Source organism: Chanos chanos, chromosome 3 (genome assembly GCF_902362185.1).
Source record: "Chanos chanos chromosome 3, fChaCha1.1, whole genome shotgun sequence".
Taxonomy (NCBI): Eukaryota; Metazoa; Chordata; class Actinopteri; order Gonorynchiformes; family Chanidae; genus Chanos; species Chanos chanos.
The window spans coordinates 52,161,587-52,182,209 of record NC_044497.1 but is presented as its reverse complement, the minus strand read 5'-3'; the positions used below and the strand labels follow the sequence as shown (position 1 = coordinate 52,182,209).

Genomic DNA, 20,623 nt, shown 5'->3' with positions numbered 1-20,623 from the left:
TATAAGACTGGCTAATGTAAAAGTGTTCTGTATAATGTAATCTATATCTAACTTTACTTAGATATAGATTATTTCTGTGAGACTATCCTAATCCAAGTCAGCAAGTCCTCTGACGACAGTTACAAACGTTATTCATTTTCCCCTATCCTGTTTTTATACATCTCCTTTTTAACACACTCAGAAAAAAATATGGAAGTGCGTCTGATGTGTCAGTAGAACTAATTTTACTCTTAATTGTCAAAATGTAACGTCCTCATGATTGTGACTGAATTCTTCTCTGAGGGACAAAGCTCCACAGTTGTACAAGGAGGAAATGAAATAATGATGGTTAAAAAGCTTCTTTTTGTTGCCATATTAACCTGAAACTAAAAATAATCCCCCATCAGCGCTCATTTAAAGTGGTGTATATTTTAAGGAATTTTCACTGTGTTCGATGAAATGTGTGCAGCCTTTATGGGTGGGGTTTCCTGTTTTCTAAAGCATACAAGACACCTACTTATCGCAAATTACACAAGCAAAACAAAACAAATTCCATAGCTCCATAACTAAAAATGGATGCAAAAAGAATATTAAAATAAAATGAAAAAAAAAAAAAAGAAAAACCACACATAGCTATTAAGAGAGAAAGAAAGAAAAAAAAAAAGAAAACAATGAAAGCTTGTGTAGTTGGGCACAGACTGTGAGAGATTTAGGAGTGACTACATCTTAGTTTCGCCAACTGGTGGTTTCTCGTTCTCGTATTCGTTCTCCTGAGCAATCAGCTGATAGGGCTTCTTCATTTCGTTCTCTTCCACGACGGAGTTGCCCATCTCGAGATCCCTGTTCTCCAGCTCGTCTTTGGACAGGAACTCCACTATACCTGCCCCTATCGAATCTCCCAGCACGTTGGTCGTTGTGCGCAGTCGGTCACTGCAGGCGAACAGAAGAGAGCAGAGATGATTTTGTACTTTTTTTCACATTTTCCAATGTAAATATATATTTTTATTGGTCCAGGAATATTTGTGTTGCAAGTCAAGAGATATGTTCTTCGCGTAATGATAGATCCTCTTCATTTAAAATATCGTACTCAAATGCCACATTATAATTCAGAGATGTGAAAAGTTTCATGTTCACGATTTGCTTATCCTAGTTTAGGGCAAGGATCTTTTCTATTTTCTATCCAATTAGCTGTGTAATTTATGGAAGAGTGAGTGTGTGCCTGTGTGGGGGGGTGTGAATTTGGAATGATTATTTTAGGTAACCTAATTACGTTTCTATGTTAAAACCAATTGAAATTACGTGAAATATCAAGAAAAAATATAGAGCACAGCCCATGGGCTTGTAGCAAAGTGTGTCACTAGGGTTGTAGATCTTTTTTTTTATACCTACAGGATTGAGGGAGTGTACTAGATATAATTTGCTAACATTTTTTTTTTTCATCTTTGACTAAATCAAAATCTCTGTACAGAAGCTATGACTGAACGTGTCACTACTCACAGGAACCAATCGACAGCAATGATGAGGGTAATATCATCCGTTGGAAGTCCGACCGAGGTCAGCACTATCACCATGGTGACCAGTCCAGCTTGGGGGATTCCTGCAGCTCCAATACTGGCAGCGGTTGCTGTGATGCTGTGTCATTAAACAGAAAAGCTGCCTTACTGAAACATTCATGAATCTCTCTTTTTTCCCCATTGAATGTTCACCATGGAGAGTTTAAAGCATTCTAAAACATCTCAGTTAAATAGTAAGATCCAAACACACAGTGGATAATTGCATACTAATGGAGTTTAGTTTAGATACATGACAATTCCAGTGAAAGATGTTTACTCTTACCTAATTGTGATAATCTGGCCAAAGTTCATGTCCATGTTATTAACCTGGGCGATGAAGATTGCGGCTAGTGCTTCATACAACGCTGTTCCATCCATGTTAATGGTAGCACCCACCGGCAACACGAAGCGAGTCACTCTTTTATCGACCTTGTTGTTCTCCTCCAAGCATTTGAAGGTTATGGGCAAAGTAGCTGAACTGGAGAGGAGGTTGGAGTGCGAGGGGGGGTTAAACGTTAGAAAAAGCTGTTAAAACTTGAGTTATGCCACTATGCATTTTCTCTGTGTCTTTGTGTCTTTTGAGCGGTTCATTTCCCCCACCTGGAAGATGTTCCCAGAGCAGTGATGAGAGCCTGGAGCAGCCCGGTGATGAAGATGAAAGGGTTTTTCCGTGTGATGACAAAGTAGAGGGTGGGCAGGACTACGATGCCGTGGATGAGGAGACCAATGATTACGGTAATGGTGTACATGCCCAGCTGACCGCCCATCTCCGTGATGTCGTCCATCTCCACAATCTTCCCGGCGATCAAGAACAGGATACCGATGGGTGCGTACCTTACGAGAAGAAAAAGAAAGGGGAAAAAAAAAAAATTGATCTTAATGCTAATTATAGGTTAATGAAGAAAATAGGAATGAAAATGCTATCTTGAACTAATATTGGCCTGTTTTTTGTTTGTTTGTTTGTTTGTTTGTTTTTATACTCGGTTGAGTCAGCAACATATTTTGTAATGACTTTGACTATGGTTGCAAATTGACACAATGCTGATCACGTCGAGTGAAACATAAGACTTGCTATATTTCCGCCATATGATCGATACATTTCGTTTGCAAAAACAGCTTCAGGCAAAAGACAAACGTGAAAACATCCCTCCGGCACTTTTTGTATGTTAGTAAGTTCAATGTACAGATAATTAATTATTACACAAAGAAACTTGTAAAACTTTCCTCACCTAGCTCTCCAAATGATATGCTATTCCGTTTGGTCGAATTATCTGGGTGTTTATCCACCATGTAAAAACTAAGGAGACTTCAAAAAATGATACGTTTGCTAAGGCCACTTAAAGAAAAGCTTCTAAAAGTCAATAAGAATTCACCCATAGGCATACTCACCACATGATGATGGCAACCAATCTCATGATGGCCTCGTTCAGAGAGTCAAAGAACTCCTTCAGAGCTTGGCCTTGCTCCTTCATATTGCCAATAATCAGGCCAAAGCACATTGAGAAGACTACGAGCCCCAGGGCGTTGACACCGTTCACAGTTCCTGATACTGGGACAATCTCTTCTTGGGTAATCTCCTGGGTGGCATTGGTTAGGTTGAAAATGCTGTCGTTCACTATCATCTTCACTTGAATCACCCTCTTCCCATACTGGGTCTTGAACTGAGGAGTACAAAGAATAGAGGAGAAGTGAGATTTAGAAAAAAAAGAGTTAACATAAAAGTTGAAGAGATTAAATTATTAGCTCAAGACTACACACATACACACAACAACAACAACAACATCGGGAACACGATAGTGCTTTTTAAAATTGTACATCAAAAAGCCACAACTATTGTGGTTTTCACCACAGCTCCAACAGACAATGGAAGCTTTTTGAGTTTGGGAAATGTATTCTTTCATATCCAGCTGGCGCTGGTGTGTCCATGGGGAGAGCGTCCGGACCACAAAGTGCTTTGCCCCCACTGACAGTGTCTTCCATGGCATTGTGCAACCCCAGCAGTGCACCCCCTGCCCCCCCCCCGCAATTTCTGTGTGCTCCCATATTGCCCAACCATGGCATCATTACTGCACTGCCAACCTTCTCTCTGGACAGTCCAAGTAAAACTGTGCCTCCCAAAATCATGGGCATGTTAAATGACTTTTTCATCTTTGGCCACTGTCCAAGTGAGCTATTTTGCTCTACTATGAGAAAATATTAGAATTTGTTGTTGTTGGTTTTACTGTGGACTTCTTACATTTGAAATTCAAGTTTTCCTCTTTGTCTTGTCGCGTAGGGATTTTGTATCCAAGGGTGCTAATGTATTTTTGGCAAACTTCTTTGTGTTCTTTCGAAAGATGAAAAATGGCTTGAATCCAATACAAAACTGATTTCCTTTCCCCGAAGAATAGCAGAATAGCGTTACTCAATCAGAAACCATCCTTCAACCCTGAACAGACAGCCCAGAAAAGCCATTGTATACATTTAAAAAAAAAAAAGGAAAAACAACTCTTCGTCGTGGCAGGCCAGGGGTATGAGACTGTAAGACCGAAATGTGAGTGTTGAACCAGATGCATCAAAATTCAGTGACTGCAATAAATGTGTTCAGAGAAACCAGGTAATCCAAATGATCTAATCATTATTAAAAACCATTTAGACTTACCAACCAACAAGACTTACCTGCTGTGTACAAGCCTGAACCAAATTTGGAGGAAACATGTTTCTGAAAGAAAAGTATCACGGTCAGGGAGTGGAAACGTTCGAGGGACACATTGTGACAAAAGAAGTAGAAGCGATAATCTTGAATACCGTTCTAGTTCCCAAAGACCTAAAGCTTCACTAATCCCAAGTGTAAAGATAAGGGTGATGTAGTATGACAGACCATCAAATCAAGACTGCAGTTTGTTGAGTGATAATAATTTACGAGTCATGGCATGCACTTGTGCTGCGTGTTCCCTTCCGGCCTTCGCGAAATACCTGATCAGATCGAGGAAGGCGTCAGCTGGACTGACTTGTTCGATCTTTTGCTGTTTAGTGAATTCGTCTTTGGAGCCCTTTCCCGGGTGGATGATGAGGACCATAATGATGCCAATGAAGACGGCAATGAACGTGGTCGTCATGTAGTAAATCACCGCCCTCATGCCCATCTTGCCCGATGCCCGACTGTCCAGGGCTGCCATGCCTAAAGTAGGTTAAAAAAATAAATAAAATTAAAAAAATAAAACAGAACAAAACATATTTGTCCATTCAAAGTTTACTATCACATACTTGCAATCACTGCACACTTCTAATGTGAGTTGTTTTGAGCGGCCGGCAGTTCAAGGACGGCGACAAAACGTCCGCGTCATATTTGTGTCATTCTGAAGTTTAGCAAAGTTTAGCAAAAAACAAAAACAAAAAAAAACAAAAACAACACACATGTATCTGCAGCATTGTATCACTGACACTTCTTGAATCAATAAGTCTTGCATAAAGCACAGGTTGCAGCTCTGAGACAATAATTGGTCTCTTCTCTGTCTCTACGAGAAAGCTGTCCTCAATAAAAGAAGTTAAGGCCAAGTGAGGAGCAGGCTGGAACTGGGGCGAAGAAACTTTGGATGACCCCAGATTGTCTCTGAACTCATGTGGGGAATGTTTGTAGGCTACTTTCAATCAATCAACGGCGTCTTGTGTTGGGTGGTGTGAATTTGACCCATTCCGGATTTTGACTATCCGACTGGAGATTTCGGCTAAAATCAGAACATAAGAGTATTCATGGCCATTCACGCATTTTAAAATGAACAAAATGTAATTTAGCATTGAGGGAGGCCTGAACTACTGTACACAAACCTAGAAGTTTATTACTGAAATGTCCGCCAGTCAAGTGCACTGATGCACTGATTGTAAGTTGCTTTGGCTAAAAGCGTCTGCCAAGTAACAAAATTGTAAATTGTAAATTGTAAGTAAGAACACAACTCAACATGTTAATGAAATGTTGTATCAACCTCTGTTAACTTTTCCCATCATTCTTTTAGACCACTTGGACAGAGGGTACAAAAGGATCCATGGCATAGAAAGATCCGGACCTGCCAGTGTCTCGCAATAATGCTAGCTTTGTATTTTCAGAGTGTCAAAGGTTTCTATGCTATGTTATGCTTTTTTTCTTTTTTTTTTTTTCAGAGAGCCAGCGGAGAAAGCCTTCATTGTGTTGATGAGATGTATGTGTTTCAGTAATGGTGCTGAGGGCAGCTCATCTGGACTCCTCTTTTTCAGGTTTCACCCTCCCTCTAACAGCTTCCCTTTGCCACACCCCTCTCTCCCAATTTTTCTTTTTTGGGGGCTGCTGTTCCTCTTTCTTCCTTTCCAGTCTTCTTCCCTGCTCCTGCTCCTGCTCCTGCTCTCTCTCTCTCTCTCTCTCTCTCTCTCTCTCTCTCTCTCTCTCTCTCTTGCTCTCTCCCTCGCTCTTCTCTCTCTGACAGGCCTGGGAAACTCCTCCACCTGCCCAGGCCCCCATGACCATACTGCTCATTCTGTGTCTCCATGGCAACAGCAAACAGTCTCCCAGTACTCTTTCACAGAACTAAAGAAACAATTCTCTCGCATTTTGTGAGGAGGAACTACAAAGACGAGATGAAACAAAATGGCCCCCTCTTATACCTCTCCTTTTGCTCCTCTTCACTCTACTTCGGCACTCGGGAGAAAGGTTTATTCTTCGCAAGGTCATTAGATTGCCATTTGAAAAGGAAAATGACAACAGATGCTGAAAATTCTTATAGTGACAAATGCCCTACATTTCAGAACTCATTTTAAAAACTTTGAGTTGGTGTTCCATATATGCCAATAAAAGAACAGCATCTCAATCAGATAGAAGACATGCTTTAACTTGAGGTTATGTTGGGTTATGCCAAGTAAATTGCCAGTGGGCCTCCTCCTCACCCATTCTTCCCCCTTTACTCCATCCTTCAGACTACAAGCTGTATTGTGTGTGGTCATGGAATGCCGTAGAACAATATGGCTTTGAAGGAAGAGGCGGAGGGCACTTTCTGTCCTTTATGTGAGTGAAGTGAAGCAGGAGGTGCAGAGAAGGGGAGAAGAAGAGGAGGGGGTGACATCAGGAACCTCGCAGCCCTGATTAGCAGCGGTCTACAAGGTCCTCTACCCCGAAATGTAGCGATGGGCGTCCTCGCCCTCTAATCTCTCCCTCATTCTCTCCACCACATTTAATAGCATGGGAGCACAATGAAGTCACTGTCTCTAAGCCAAAGAATAAGAGCCAAAAAAGACACAAAATAGTTGCAGCAAATTTCACACGGGTCCAAGCGTGAGCTACCTGTGCCCTCTCCTTTCATGTAATTACCTCTTTGACTTGGATAACTGCTTTTAGTCTGCCATCAGCTCTGTATTTTATGCATGCGCTTGGCACTTTTAAATGCATTTTGATCCAAGGAGAAAACCATTCACCCTTGCCCTCTGCTGGCCAGTAGGGACAAGAGTAACCAAACACACCAGTGTGTCATCGAAACTCTGTGGAGGATCATTTCATGGGAAGCTACGGGGAAGTAGCGTACATTTTTCGATCAGCTCTCGGTTTTGTTACATTGATGAATATCCAGAACTGATTGAAGATTTTAACCAGGGTAACACCAGTAACACGGCAAGGTACTGATCAAAAAACCTAATGCTTGGTGACTTATTGAAAGTATTTTGGTTTGGAAAACATGTAACATTTAATCCAAAAAAAAAAAAAAAACCTAAACACATGAAAAATTGTAAAAATCCAATTAGTGAGGAATATTTAAAAGATGAACCATATAAATTCAGTTGGGTAATTTTCAAGTTGCGTACAAGTCAAAACTGAACACGTATGTGAATGATTGTCTCTTGGATAAATGGAGACAGCATGTGACAGGTTCCCTTTGTGTTTTCAATGAGACCACAGCAATGATGTCATCTCCAGCAACACAAACAAAGCAACAGGATGTCAGCCATTAGTTCCCTCATATCAAACACCAGCAAATGTTCAAGCCCCAGGCCCATCTGATGTTTCCCTAAAATTCATTTCATGTTGTCTAAATTTGAAAAACCAGGGGTTTCTTTTATTTTGAGGAGGAACATGGAATTCAGTGAGATCTTTACGGGGGTCTCCACACATTTGAAGCCGATAAAGCAGATGTGCTTCAGACTAAACACGATACTTAATGATGAGACAAGAGCACATTTTGTCCTAATTTTATCCTAAGACAATCACATTTACTGCTGGGGTTACAACATGATTTCACACAATATACACGGGTCTCTCGTGTAGAGTTGCATCAAAACAAACTGAAAGTCAGAAGGAAAACTTTGGGGAGATACAGAAAAAAAAAAAAATATAGAACTGTATCAGAAATTGAGCTCCCAACACTCAAAAGTGTGAGTTTTCAATGACTACATGTCAGTTAAATAAAATGCAGTGAAGTAGGGATAGAGAAGGGTTAATTGTTTAGGGGGGGGGGGGGTGAGTGTGGGAGATGGGGTAGGGGGCAAAATGATAGAGGTGGTTACCTGTAATCAGACTAGACACCAGTAGGGGGAGCACCAGCATCTGCAGCATACGCATTAAAAGCTCTCCAGGGAAGGCAAAGTACTTCACCTCTCTGTAGGACATCTTGTAGGGCCGAAGGGCAAATCCCAACATGATACCTGTTAAAAGTAATTATTTTCAGTTTTATGACTGTAAAGAGCCTCGCATCGTGTAATCACCGTGGAGTGAGGGAGCACCTGACCGTTAAATGGCTCAGAAATGACTAAAGTCGTGTGAAAGCCTTTTTTCCCCCCAGAAACAATGTTTGTATCATTAATACGCACATTTTCACTAAAAAAATGCTGGGGCTATTCAGTTTTTAGAAAATATCACAGCTTTGCACCCGTAGACGGTTCTGTAAATACATTTTGAGGTTAAATATCAACAGCAAGATGTTCTGATGGCCTTTGATTGGTCTTTGATGGACAATTCATGACACAAATGTGTTGTGTGTATTTTACTGGGAGGGTTACTGGGAACATCATTGTCTCCATGTGTGGAAGCTGTGATGTTTACTGGCTGCGTCCCCAAAGCCAACAGTAGGAACTTCATTGTCTTCCCGTTATAGAGATGATAGTATGCCAGCAGCAATGAGTAGTTCTCAAGAGCATGTTTACTCTTGAGCTGATACACTCTTTAAATTGGCTCAGGAGATCTGAGAGAACTTGGCAAAGCAAAGAGCATCTGCATCCCATTCACGGACCTTTCCAAGTGCCTCATCCAAGGATAAACAAGCATCAAGTAACAGTTCATTGTATTCCTTTTCATCCTAATATTGTTCTTTGTCAGTTGATATCTGATCTTTCAGAAATAAAACAATCCCTTGATGGTAGGAATTTATTAATATGTATCGGTGTATTTTCTGATTTTTCTGTTTTGTGACATTTTTTTAAATCTCAAATCAGCCCTGGGACAGTCGTTTTAACTGAGACTGTTTTGAACTTTAACTAGTTCATGCCCCTGTTCACATGTGTGTTTCATCACAAAAGCCTGGTCCAGTTCCAAAAGTAGAAACAGATTCAGTACCAAAGCAGCAGTGTACATTTCTGTCGCTGGATACATGCAAACATTCACATATAAGAATTTTTTAAGATTCAGTTTTAAAGTTTTGGAAAGCATCTCCATCCCACGCAAGGGAAATGCAACATTCCCCAGGGCAGAGATATGGGTGAAATTCAGCAAACGTGAAATGAATCACTCACCAATGACAACGGCTCCGACGGTGAAGAGGACGAAAGCATTCTTCTTCAAGAAGGTTTTGACGTCATCCTTGGTTATGTCCTCAACTTTCTTCTTGGCCTTTAGAGACCTCAGGTGGATACCCTCCCTGATTTGCTGTACTCTGCTCCGGGACCGTGGGTTATCCCCGCTGCTTTTGGTCATGACAGCGGCTGTGGCTGTTTGAGTTGTCTCACACCTCAATAAATCTCACAAGGACCAACAACCCAAACGTAGGTGAACTTCACTGTAAAGGAGAGAATACGAGAGATGACCACGAAGGCTCTTGACACCGTGCAGAAGCGCCCACCCATCTACGGATAGCCAATCGATTAGAGCGGCGTGCCAACGTGAGACGTGAAAAATCAACACAGCTTTTAAAAGACTTGACACTTTTCTTCAAACTAAAACAATCGATGGCATCAGTGGCGGTGAGTTTTTCCCGTCGTGTTGATGGGAAGTGTCTTTCTCACTGTCGCCAAGTGGGTCACCGAGGTTAATTTATCCCTACCGCTGTTAGCCGCACAGCAGGTTCTCAAAAACACAATAGCCTCCGACCCACAGGTGCACATCTGATTTATTAACAACTTGTATTCCGCAATTAGATCAGACCGTAATGTATATTAATTGCTTTGGTGCAAATCAATGAAAATGCAGATGAACAACTGTAGACCTGGATCCCCTCTCATCCATAGTAAACATCTGGGACATTGGTCAATTTGTTTTATCTTCAGGCTTTTGTACTGGCTTATCAAATATTCCTAACATAATGTGAAACCAAACTAAGTGAAGTAAAATGGGTCATGTGGTATTCTACGAGACAGAAAAATCGTACATTTAAAATATATAAACTAGTTACACACTAGGAGAGTCAACAAAGGCAAATGCATGGGAGCAGACTGTGTAGTGAGCAGTGTGCCGTGGAAAGATGCGATAAGAAAACAGCACAGAACTTAAGAAATTATTCTTGAAGGACAGTATACTATAGATGATATTTAAATTCCTTCAGTTAAAATAAAAAGACTCTTCACATTTCCATATTACATTACAATTAAAACAATCTATTAAATTTAAAGAGGAAAAGGGTCAGAAACTGCTCTATAAAAAAAAAAAGAAGAAGAATAAATCATTAATAACACTGTAGTACATGAGTAGAAAAGAATCCCGATACTGACCTGATCCCACTACCATAGACTTGACCCCTTCTTTCTGCTGAGGCTTGGAGCTGTTTTGAGAGAAACAGGTATTCCTGTGGAGGGCTTAAGGAGTGAATCAGTAAGCCCAGCGGAGACAGAGAGGATCTGAGAGGGCTGGGACCAGGCTAGAGGAGTAGAGCTGATGTCTGCACTTGCGGTCAGAAGAGATGGTCCCTCACACTCAAGACTCCTCACAAAGGGGAGGAGACAAAGAGACTGAGAGAGGGAGAGAGCAAAAGAGAAAGAGAGAGAGAGAGAGAGAGAGAGAGAGAGAGAGAGAGAGAGAATCACCTCATAAACAATAAGGGTGTGACTGCCTGTCATTCTTGTCATTTATCAAAGTAAAAATCTAAAAGCCTGGTTTCCACATGCGAGAAAACTGAACTGAAAAGTCACCACCCCTCACAAATACTCAAGAGTTTATCTTTGTGTTACAATTGTTTAGCAGATGAGTTGGCTGGACCAGAATACAGCAGTGAATGTATGGAGTGAATAGATGTTTGTGTGTGTTGTTTCCTTTCTTCCCTCTACTTCCATCTCTTTTTGTTCCCACCAAACATTCCCTGTCTTAATGAAGTTACTCATACTGCAGCAGAATGCCTCACATAAGACTTGGTGGCCAAGTTTTTGGTGGCGGATGAGTTCTGTAACTTCTCCAATAGTCTTCACAAACAACAGTTTCCAAACATACACAGTTTTTGCTGTTGTTGTTGGTGACACAACATTTACACTTCATATAGGCAGAACCCCCCCCCCCCCCCCCCATAAAAGTTCTCAAAGAGGAGAATGGTGATGTTTCTTTCTCTTTAATGTCATTAAGATGGATCGAATAATTCTTTCAACAGCATTTTCATTGACATTTACTGTGCATTATGTTGTCTTTTTAGATAACCTATCCCAGATAGGAGAACTAATCTAAATCTAATCTAAAGGATATTAATCTAAATCTAACACAAACTCTTTACATATGTGTGACGAGAGCGATGAAAAAAAGCTCTAGGACAGGTTAAAGCTGTAAAGGAACGCACCGCTGCGGGTTAAGCACACATGGGCCCGTGATACGTGGAGATTTGGAGAAAGCTGAATAAAGATGAGCCCATGAGAATGTGGAGATTTCCTGAGGGTCTCTTCCATGGCCTCTCCTTAATGAGAGATCCCAGTCATCCCAGGGACGTGGCACTCACTGGGCTTCTGGAATGTCTCTGCTTTTGTCTCTGTCCTCAGAGAGAAATCATAAACATTGCCTGCCTTGAATGTGTAATTTGTTCTATACAACACAAAACCAAGGACTCAACCACCCAGCACCCCCCCAGCCCTAGTTCTCCCTTCCCCGTTTGCTCCTTCTCCATAGCAGGCACAGAAAGAGGTAAAGCACAAAGGAGCCTTGAGTTTTTCTGGTTGTGGCGAAGTGGAGATCATTTGTGGCAGACTGACGAGAACTTATCAGCAGAGAAGAAGGGCCGCAGAGGTTTACAGCCTCAAAGCTTCTTAAATGTCAGAAAGCCTGGATTCATCCAAAGAACTTAGAAATCCCGACCATCCTGACAGGCAATACGTGCCATTGATAGAAAACGATTTTTTTCAGTAAAAATGAATTATTTGTGGGAGGAGAGAGAGAGAGAGAGAGAGAAACTGAAAAAAAAAAGCTGCATTGAAGATTTTACGCTGAGATCAGCAAAATTCTTTTTCTTTTTTTTTCTTTCTTTTTTGGCACACATTAAAGCATAAAATACATTTTGACCTCTGGATGTCAAATGTGGCGAACACTGTGCCGTGGAAAGATGTGATAAGAAAACGGAACGGAACTTCACAAATTATTCTTGAGGAACAGTGTGCTACAGATGATGTTGTAAAGAACATTTTTGACCTCTGGTTATTAAATTTGTTTTTATGGTTCTGTCAAACACAGACAGTTACTGTTACTAGGATGTGACCAACAAGCGAGTTCATTGAAAATCATACATCACAAGCTAAAGAGGCCCTCTTCCAACATGATGGATGAATGTTGGAGGAATTAATCACGTAAGAGATGGAAAATAGAATTAGGATCTGAATTAGCACAATGAAAAAGCCTCTTGGGACAGAATCCATGCTGTGGACCCCTGAGTTAGGAAGGATTTTTTCTGTTATGTTTTTTTTTTTTTTTCTTTCGTCATCAAACCCTCTCATTGAGGAGCACTCCATGAGAGGGGTCCCACACTCAGATACTGACACAGAGTTGAACTGCTTCCAAGGCTTCTCAAACTTTGTTCCTCTTTATAGCTTAAAAGGCTGGCAACTATTCCAGCAGATGAAGTCTTCTGAACTTATGTGCGCATATGTATTTTTGGAACAAATTTTTTTTTAAGTTTTATCAAAGACAACACCACAGAGGACATTGTATGAGGACGCAATGCCAGAAAATGTCTCCTTCTTTGTTTTTATTTCATCGACGGGTTAACAATGCGATGAGGTCATTTTGTAGTTTCTAGAAGGAAGAACAGGACATTCGGGGCTTGTAGGGCCTGTTTTTAGACTCTATGTTGGTTATATTGTCCTACCCCAATAAGTCCCCTTTTGTTTTGTTGTTCTGATTTTTTTTTTTTTTTCCTGCCAGCCAAGTTTGTGTAGATTTATCACTGACATTCCAATAGACTTCTTTCCATTTCGGCCTGGGATTAGGTTGATTCCTTTCCTTTTGAGTGTCATTCAATGTAAGCTCTCTAACATCTCTTTGTGATGGAGTAATGGATCAAGATTTTCCCCTGAGATCACAGTTAGATCAGAACGGCCTATTGGAGCTCAGTGATTCAGTGGATTTTCGTGGGGGCTTTTGAGGGTACAGGCAGGAACCCAGTGAGGTAAACGTTGTACGCCTGACCGCATCAATGGGGTATCTCCCAGCAACCATTCAACCTATTAGCAGTGATTTGGGACTTTCACCATCCATTCACCATCACTGCAGGGAAGCCCCATTTCGTATAAAAGCGAGCTCTTTTTCTAATAAAATAAGCCATTGTGCACTGTCGTAATGTGATACAATAAGAAATACATTTCAGACAAGGTATCTTTAAAAAAAAAAAAGTACTGTTCTTAATTTTTTTTTTTTAATTAAGAGCTAGACGCACTCAATCTGATATTCTATCAATACATTTCCTTTTCATTTAAACTAAGAGACAGAGTATGAACTATGTGGAGAGGACCCTCTCATACAAACAATATTTAAATGCTTCTATGGCACATCTTTAAGTAAAATCAGACGAGCGCTTCCTTACAGTTGCTGTTATAAAGCTTTTTAGAGCACGTTTTCCCAATCTTGTTGCTGAAGACAAACCGCACAGTTTAGATCTCCCTCAAGGCCAACACACAGTTCAGGTCATCGGCTAATTATTAGCACTTGAACGGCTGAAGCAGGCCTGTTTTAAATGGATTTGGGCCTCCAAGAGAAAGACTGGGAACCGTTCATTTAAAAGACCTCTAAGAGGTGCACGACTTGGGCATTTCTTCTCGTCCCAGCCAGAGCGACAGCAGGAAACCTGGGAGTGATCTGGAGGGGCGAGCACCGTTTACCTTGGCAGCTCACCAGGGCAAAATGCCTTGGGAAAAGACACATTCCAGGGATCAGCGCGTTTTCAAGGAATTGACGAATCAGTGTGTTTCATGGTTAAAGAGAGGGGTGGACAAAGAGAGGAACAGGTTCACACGAGAGGCAGTCGCAGTAAAAACTTTATCACTGACGGAATACAGACGGTATGGATCACTTTGGAATATAAATTATGATCATGCCCCGAAATGATGTTAAGCAAGTAAGTGTTCATAAAAGTTAAGGTTCCAATCGCAGACTCTAATTCTAAACAAGAGGACACAAACAAAGTCAAATGGATGTCGATTACCTGGTTCATATTCTTCTCTCTGATTGGTATGTTTCACAGGCGATGGCCTATTTAGAGAAGTCTCCAGACACCCAGCTCATTTAAAAATGCTTACAGGCTCAAAACACGTTATTGATAATTCCATGTAAGGCGATGCTTATTGTTGGAATCAGACCAGAGGGACCTTGAGCGCTTCCATTGTGCCCTAATTTTGAATGGACAAATACTGAACAAAGAAAGGCTACATCAATATGCAACCCGATATAGTTTTATAGATATATCCATACGTACACACCGAACTCGCAGAACTGATTCCTTTTGTATCAGTTGTACTCTGTGTCTTTGAAGTTGAAAAAAGAAATTGGCCACGCATTGGGACATCAGGGCAGTGTCCCCTGGGTCCAGATGTGAACAGAATGGGTCATTTCCTTTACATCCATAGGCACAAGTTAACAAGTTATCCATTTACGATGACCTCACTGTGTCAACGTGGCGTCACCCCCATAAGTTCTCAAGATATTCAATACGGAAAGAAATTCAAAGGAGGAGAGAAAGGACTGAAAGAGAGGAGAGAATGCACTGAAAGCTCCATTGTGCTTTTTTTGTTTGAAGGGCATTTATGACACCCCGAATAAAGAAAGCATAAGAAACACTTCCTGTCTGCGTCAAGAATAGAGAAAATGTTGAAGATAAAGATATACATATGAATGAGAGGGTGATGAACTAATCAACGGAAATTAAGGAACAAAGAAACCAGCTTGAATCAAATGATTTCAATGATCACAATGACCGTGACAAACGCGGATGTATGGGAAATTATCCCTTGGTTCATAGCGGTTTTGGTTACTTTTGCATTTTTGCTTTGAAGTGTGCTTCAGTTGTAAAGTGACTTGTTCACTTACACAACACATTGACTAAACTTAGCAACGGTCAAATGATTCAGCAAAAACTTGAAGACTTTGCATTTTCTGCTTTATTGAGTAGATAGACAGATCGATAGATCGATAGATAGATAGATAGATAGATAGATAGATAGATAGATAGATAGATAGATAGATAGATAGAAGCACGTTTTTGAGAAGACTACGGCCGAGGCATGTTAATCGCTCCTCATACCACAGAGTATGAGAGAGAGCACTTTTCTCCCTGGGGGATCCTTTTTTTCTCTCTCTCTCAGTCCTCCAGACAAACTCAAAAGTTAAGCTTTGAATATGTTAGCGCTGTTAACATGCAAAGTAAGGTTGCCAAAACCTGTAGAGTGGCATCATTAGCATTCTGGTCAGTCAAGAGAAACCTGCCAAAAGCAGCCAGACAATCTTTACAGACTGACTGAATAATGCTCCATATCATTTTACAACATCTAAGAAACGTAAAAAAAAAAAAAAAAAGCTATCTTGTTTACCTCGCAAATAACACTGTTAACTTCAAACTTCATTTGTCTTTTTTCTCTAAAACCTCACTGACGACTGTACAACCATAGCTCTGAATGAACCACGCGCAGGGTAAAATCTGCTCGTTTTAACCAATGACGTTTTAATCCGACGTGGCTTGATGTCAAATCACATTTCTCACTCTTTAAATCTTTTCCCTGAGTGAACGCGCTGAAGTGGACTCAGGCAGTGAGCGAACCTCATCCATCTCCTTCAGAACACTGTAGAAATCCCTGTGATGGGATCCCATAATGCGGATATTTTTGGAGGGAAAAGACATTCTCATAAGTCTCTCCCCTGCAGATTCAGTGGCAGTGTTCCAACGCTGAGCCATTCATTCAGTGACAGAACTATGGACCTCTGTCGGAGCGTATCAATAACCTGCATCATTGTTGGGCTGTCAAGAAACCTCATGGAGATTCTGAACTCTTGTGTCCCTCCCTTACAAATTCATGCCATATTCTTATGGAATTATGTCATGGGGGATTCCTTAGTTCCGTATTCCATCCCTAGAAATGGAATTCCATTTAATAATCTTGGATTGACAATATTAAGTGACAGCAATCACACAGGACTAGGAAAAACAACTACATATTTAATTTTTGATCTAAACGACAATTGACTGTATGGTATTCCGACATTATTGGCTTTAAATGGTCCATGGAAAATGTTGACATGAACATTTTAAGAAACAGGTTCTTTAGCCATGATTTTGGCTTGAACTTTGCCCTGCCCCTGGTTTCAGCAGTTCAGGTCATACATACAAGGGAGTGATTCCTCACAATACACACTTAGAGTCGTAGTGAAACAGTTTCTGTTTCACAGTAACCATTTCACCCAACTCATCCACCCTTCTGTGCTGGGTATCCCCATTAATCTTTAAAGAGAGAAATAATGAAACCTAAATGTTTATTTTACCTGCTTGAGCTCAAAATTCATTCACACATCAAATTCTAGCCATTAGTCATTATGTTTTTTTTATTCTGCGAGCATAATTTTACATATATATTTTAGCCCCTCTTTTACTGGTCTCTGTTTTGTCCATCATTGTGCTAATTGAGTCTTTGTGTTTTGGACCAAAACCAGAGACGATGGTTTCCGTAGCAGATGGAGAGACATTGTCTGACTTTTGCTCTTTAAAAGAAATACTAAGTATTGCTTTTGATCACAAATGCAACACTAACAGTATCAGTCACTTGTATGACATATTAGTATTTCAGAGATCATCGGTTCACACTGAACAAGTTAGTGCTGAGGTGAGAGCCTTTGCTCCTCATCTCAACCAGTGCCGTGGTGCACAAGTGCTACACTGGTGTCACCGTGTGGTGAGGACAGTGAGTTACACTGAAGTAAAAAAATTGTAAATTGTAAAAATGCCTAAAGCAAGGATGACTTCACTTTTATGTGTTCCTTATGATTCTTCGATATCGAAGAACTAAAGGCAGAATTTAGCCCTACACTGGCATCAGTATTATGACCCATAATCCTTATCTTTGCTACACAGAGCTTACACTGTAATAAATGTTTTTTTTTACTATTTATGAGGTGGGTGTACCACTGGTCTCCGGGAAAAAATTGTGATATTGTGAACTGTTTCTTTTTTTCTTTTTTTCTTTTTTTTTTTTTTGAAGTGTCAGGGTAAAAAGTTACAATAGTGACATACCTTTGAGAATGATCAAATAAGACAGCTATGAAAATCACATTTGCATGTTAGGCATTATATTCTGACAGCCTAAAATATTATAATTCAGTATCAACAGAGCGAAATAGTAAACTTTTACTGAGGACCAGATTGAGCACACACTGTACTTACACTACTGGAGTTTCACCAGTAGGTTGCAGTATATCTCAATATTAGCTACACGGTCCCACTTAAAATACTCAGGCATCTGATTTTACACTCATCAGTCGCAAGAAAAAGTGTGAGCTCTTAGTGTTTTCTGGTCTATGAACATATTTACCCTCTCAACTTATGATTCAGAAGATTTATGATATTTAACAGTTTGCATTGAAAATGATGAAGGTTCCTCAAATTAGACTTTCACTAACAACTGTATGTTCTTTATGTATTCAAAAAATCTGGAGGAACAAGTTTCAGAAATTATTTCTCTCTTATTCTATACTTGATGTTGGCAAACATTGAGTTCTCCTCTACTTTACTTGACTGTACTTCTTGCAAGTGCATCCAGTGCTGCATAACAGTGTTTCCCAATTGAACAAATCCAAATTGGAATTGCATTCTATGAATGGTTTCCATTGTAATGACATTAAAAGACTAACACAGACAAATCAACATGACAAGGCCACCGCAAAGTAATTTTTTTTGTTTGTTTTTATGTGAGTGATATTTGACCAAATTTACAGGAGCTGTGATGGTAGTTACCATAGACAGCAGATACTGAAAATCGTTAAGGTGGAGTAATATCGCTTTTATCTCCATTGGTACCACAATTGTGGGCAGAGACAATTTGAAGACACCCCCCCCCTCCTCCCAACAAAGACGTGTGCGCGCACGCGCACACACACACACACACACACACACACACACACACACACACACACGCACACTAAGATGAAACTCCTATATCATTAGAATATCACTGTGCTGAATCCTGTATTGAGGATGTTGGATCACAGTCTGGTCTGGTCTCTGAAATATTCACATATAAACACAAAAAATGAATAAAAACTTGTCAGTATTATATGAAATGTTCTAAACAAGTTCATATGTAAAATCAAAACTGGTTACCCCATCCATGACCCTAATGTTGACCAACTGTGGCTTTCTCAAAATCTTGATAGTAGCATATTGTACATGATGCCAATCATGGGATATGATACTTAATCTTTGACTGACTCAGTCTATATACAGTCGCTTTATATACATTTCCCTTTGAGCCGTTCCCATTTTCTTGTGAATGAGAACAGTTCGCTTCTCATTTTCATATTGCTCTTGCCCTTTTGATAGTTCAACCCCATGAATATTAATAACAATATCTGTGATTTAAGGGACGTAAGACAATGGTATTAAAATACAATGTGGAATTCCATAAGATATTGCCTGGACCTGAAACATTAATCACGTCTCATTTGCAAGGACGTTTTGTAAAAACAAAATAAACAGATCACGACGAACGCACCAAAGCTGACGAGATAGTGCCGTGTCACCGCCTATATCTGCAATGAAATAAAATTAGACTAAATATAATTAAATATATATGCACATGATCCTGCAAGCCTGAATGCTAGAACCTCATTGACAGGTCAAGATCCCCAAGAGATACAGGGGAGATTTTGTCAGATATCCCAGATATCCCGTTCTATCCCTGCGGCCCCCTGCAGTACCTCTCACAGATATGGTAGGCAATCTTTCCCAAGGTCATGAACAGGCTGCTGGTCCTTATCGACTGCAGTGAACGAGGAGCAAAGGTAGATAAACAGAAAATGACAGATGTCACCATCCCCAAAACAATAAAGATGTTTGGATACATCATGTTTTTTTTTTTTGCTTGTTTGTTTCAGTGTGATACGTGCTCTGTGGTAAAAGCAGATGTACAAGCCAAGATATGAACACAAATACATATGAAACGTAGAATGAAAGAACACTGACTGCTGTAAAACACTTTAAAATACATTGCTTCATATTTTTTATAGTGCTATTAGCTAAGCCTTGATTGTGCTTGATTATTTCAAATGCATGCGCACGTTCAAATGCATGCACAGATACATATGCCTGCAGACACACACACACACACATACAAACACGCACATTTATTTACAGACACAACACACAAAAAGATCAATTACACCTTCTGAAAAAAAAAATTAAGAAAGAATCACTTTCAACTTCAAAAAGCAATCGTGTAGCGACAAATTCATTTGCAAGAGCACACATGTACACAATCTATCTGAGTGCGGAGCCTCTGCCCCTCCACTGCTGCAGGCCAACAGTGGAAAATTCCGTACAGCCTCAGTGAGCATGCTCATGAAACCAGTCTGCTCCGGTATGATGCCCTTCACTCAAGCTTCCCTCGGAGTCGTCATTACTTCATTACCAGCTGAAGCAAGTCACGTGATGCGGCCATAGCACGGATTCAAGCGCTCACTGCGCTGTCGGGAAAAAACATTACTTGAGACACTGCCCAGAACATGAACGCGACATTCTGAAGTTTGGGTAACAAAAAATTTAGGGACATACGTGTTGCGAAATTAAACGCATGTTATGGCTAATACACTGGCCTGCTTTGCAAGGGTAATCATGCTAAGAAACTTAAGTACAGTGGAGGAAACAGATCTCGTGTCACCTAGTTTTCCGTTATTCTACTTCAGTCTTCATCATAATTATCCTTATTACAGTGAAACGCACTCCTCCAAAGGTCACAGGAAATCACGTGCATGGTAACAACAGACAAGGCATTATACTTTAATTGACCCCTGAAAGTAGTCATCTGTCGCCTAATAAGACAAAAGGGAAAAAAATGGGGAAAATATATATACATTTTGTTTAAACATATTATACAACTTTTGAAAGGAGAATTAATAATTAAAGTCTCATAATCATAAGGCTGAACTTGAAAAGAAGAAGGAACGCAACAAAACGTCTGAAACTACAACTTGACAAATTGATATGTTGCCTGTTTTGCTGCAGGGTGTTGATTTGAATTCTTAACCCTTAATTGCATATGCTTCTATCTGTTTCAATAACCCACTAGACACAAAATAAGACAAAACATCCTTACGGAACCTCTGTACACATCATCGTAAACTTCATTATTTTTGTAAATAATCTGGAAGACTAATCGTTTTGCTTGGTGCATCAGATTTTATTAACCTTGTATTAACATGTTATAGCCTATCAATGATGAGACTATTAACG

At 40.2% G+C, this 20,623-nt stretch overlaps 1 protein-coding gene across 4 annotated transcripts; it reads right to left on the bottom strand.

Moving 5' to 3' along the window:
* Positions 1 to 698: 698 nt before the first annotated feature.
* On the bottom strand, positions 699 to 9,435 carry slc1a3b (solute carrier family 1 member 3b). 4 transcript variants are annotated; one of them, XM_030768386.1, is made up of 9 exons: positions 9,255 to 9,435; positions 8,034 to 8,171; positions 4,488 to 4,692; positions 4,191 to 4,233; positions 2,922 to 3,193; positions 2,133 to 2,366; positions 1,816 to 2,010; positions 1,477 to 1,611; positions 699 to 909 (listed from the first exon to the last, which is right to left on the bottom strand). In XM_030768386.1, the coding sequence occupies exons 1-9, from the start codon at positions 9,433 to 9,435 to the stop codon at positions 699 to 701; spliced, it is 1,614 nt and encodes a 537-aa protein (XP_030624246.1). The 4 variants fall into 4 exon arrangements, with proteins under 4 accessions (XP_030624246.1, XP_030624247.1, XP_030624248.1 ...); XM_030768387.1 differs by lacking the exon at positions 1,477 to 1,611; XM_030768388.1 differs by lacking the exon at positions 8,034 to 8,171.
* Positions 9,436 to 20,623: the final 11,188 nt, after the last annotated feature.

Coding starts and splice junctions, on each gene's coding strand:
- slc1a3b (XM_030768386.1), bottom strand. CDS start 9,435: ATGACCAAAAGCAGCGGGGATAACCCACGGTCCCGGAGCAGAGTACAG. Junction 4,234..4,487: donor GCCTTCCTCGATCTGATCAG/GTATTTCGCGAA, acceptor CTTTTCTTTCAG/AAACATGTTTCCTCCAAATT. Junction 1,612..1,815: donor GGCCAGATTATCACAATTAG/GTAAGAGTAAAC, acceptor TTAATGACACAG/CATCACAGCAACCGCTGCCA.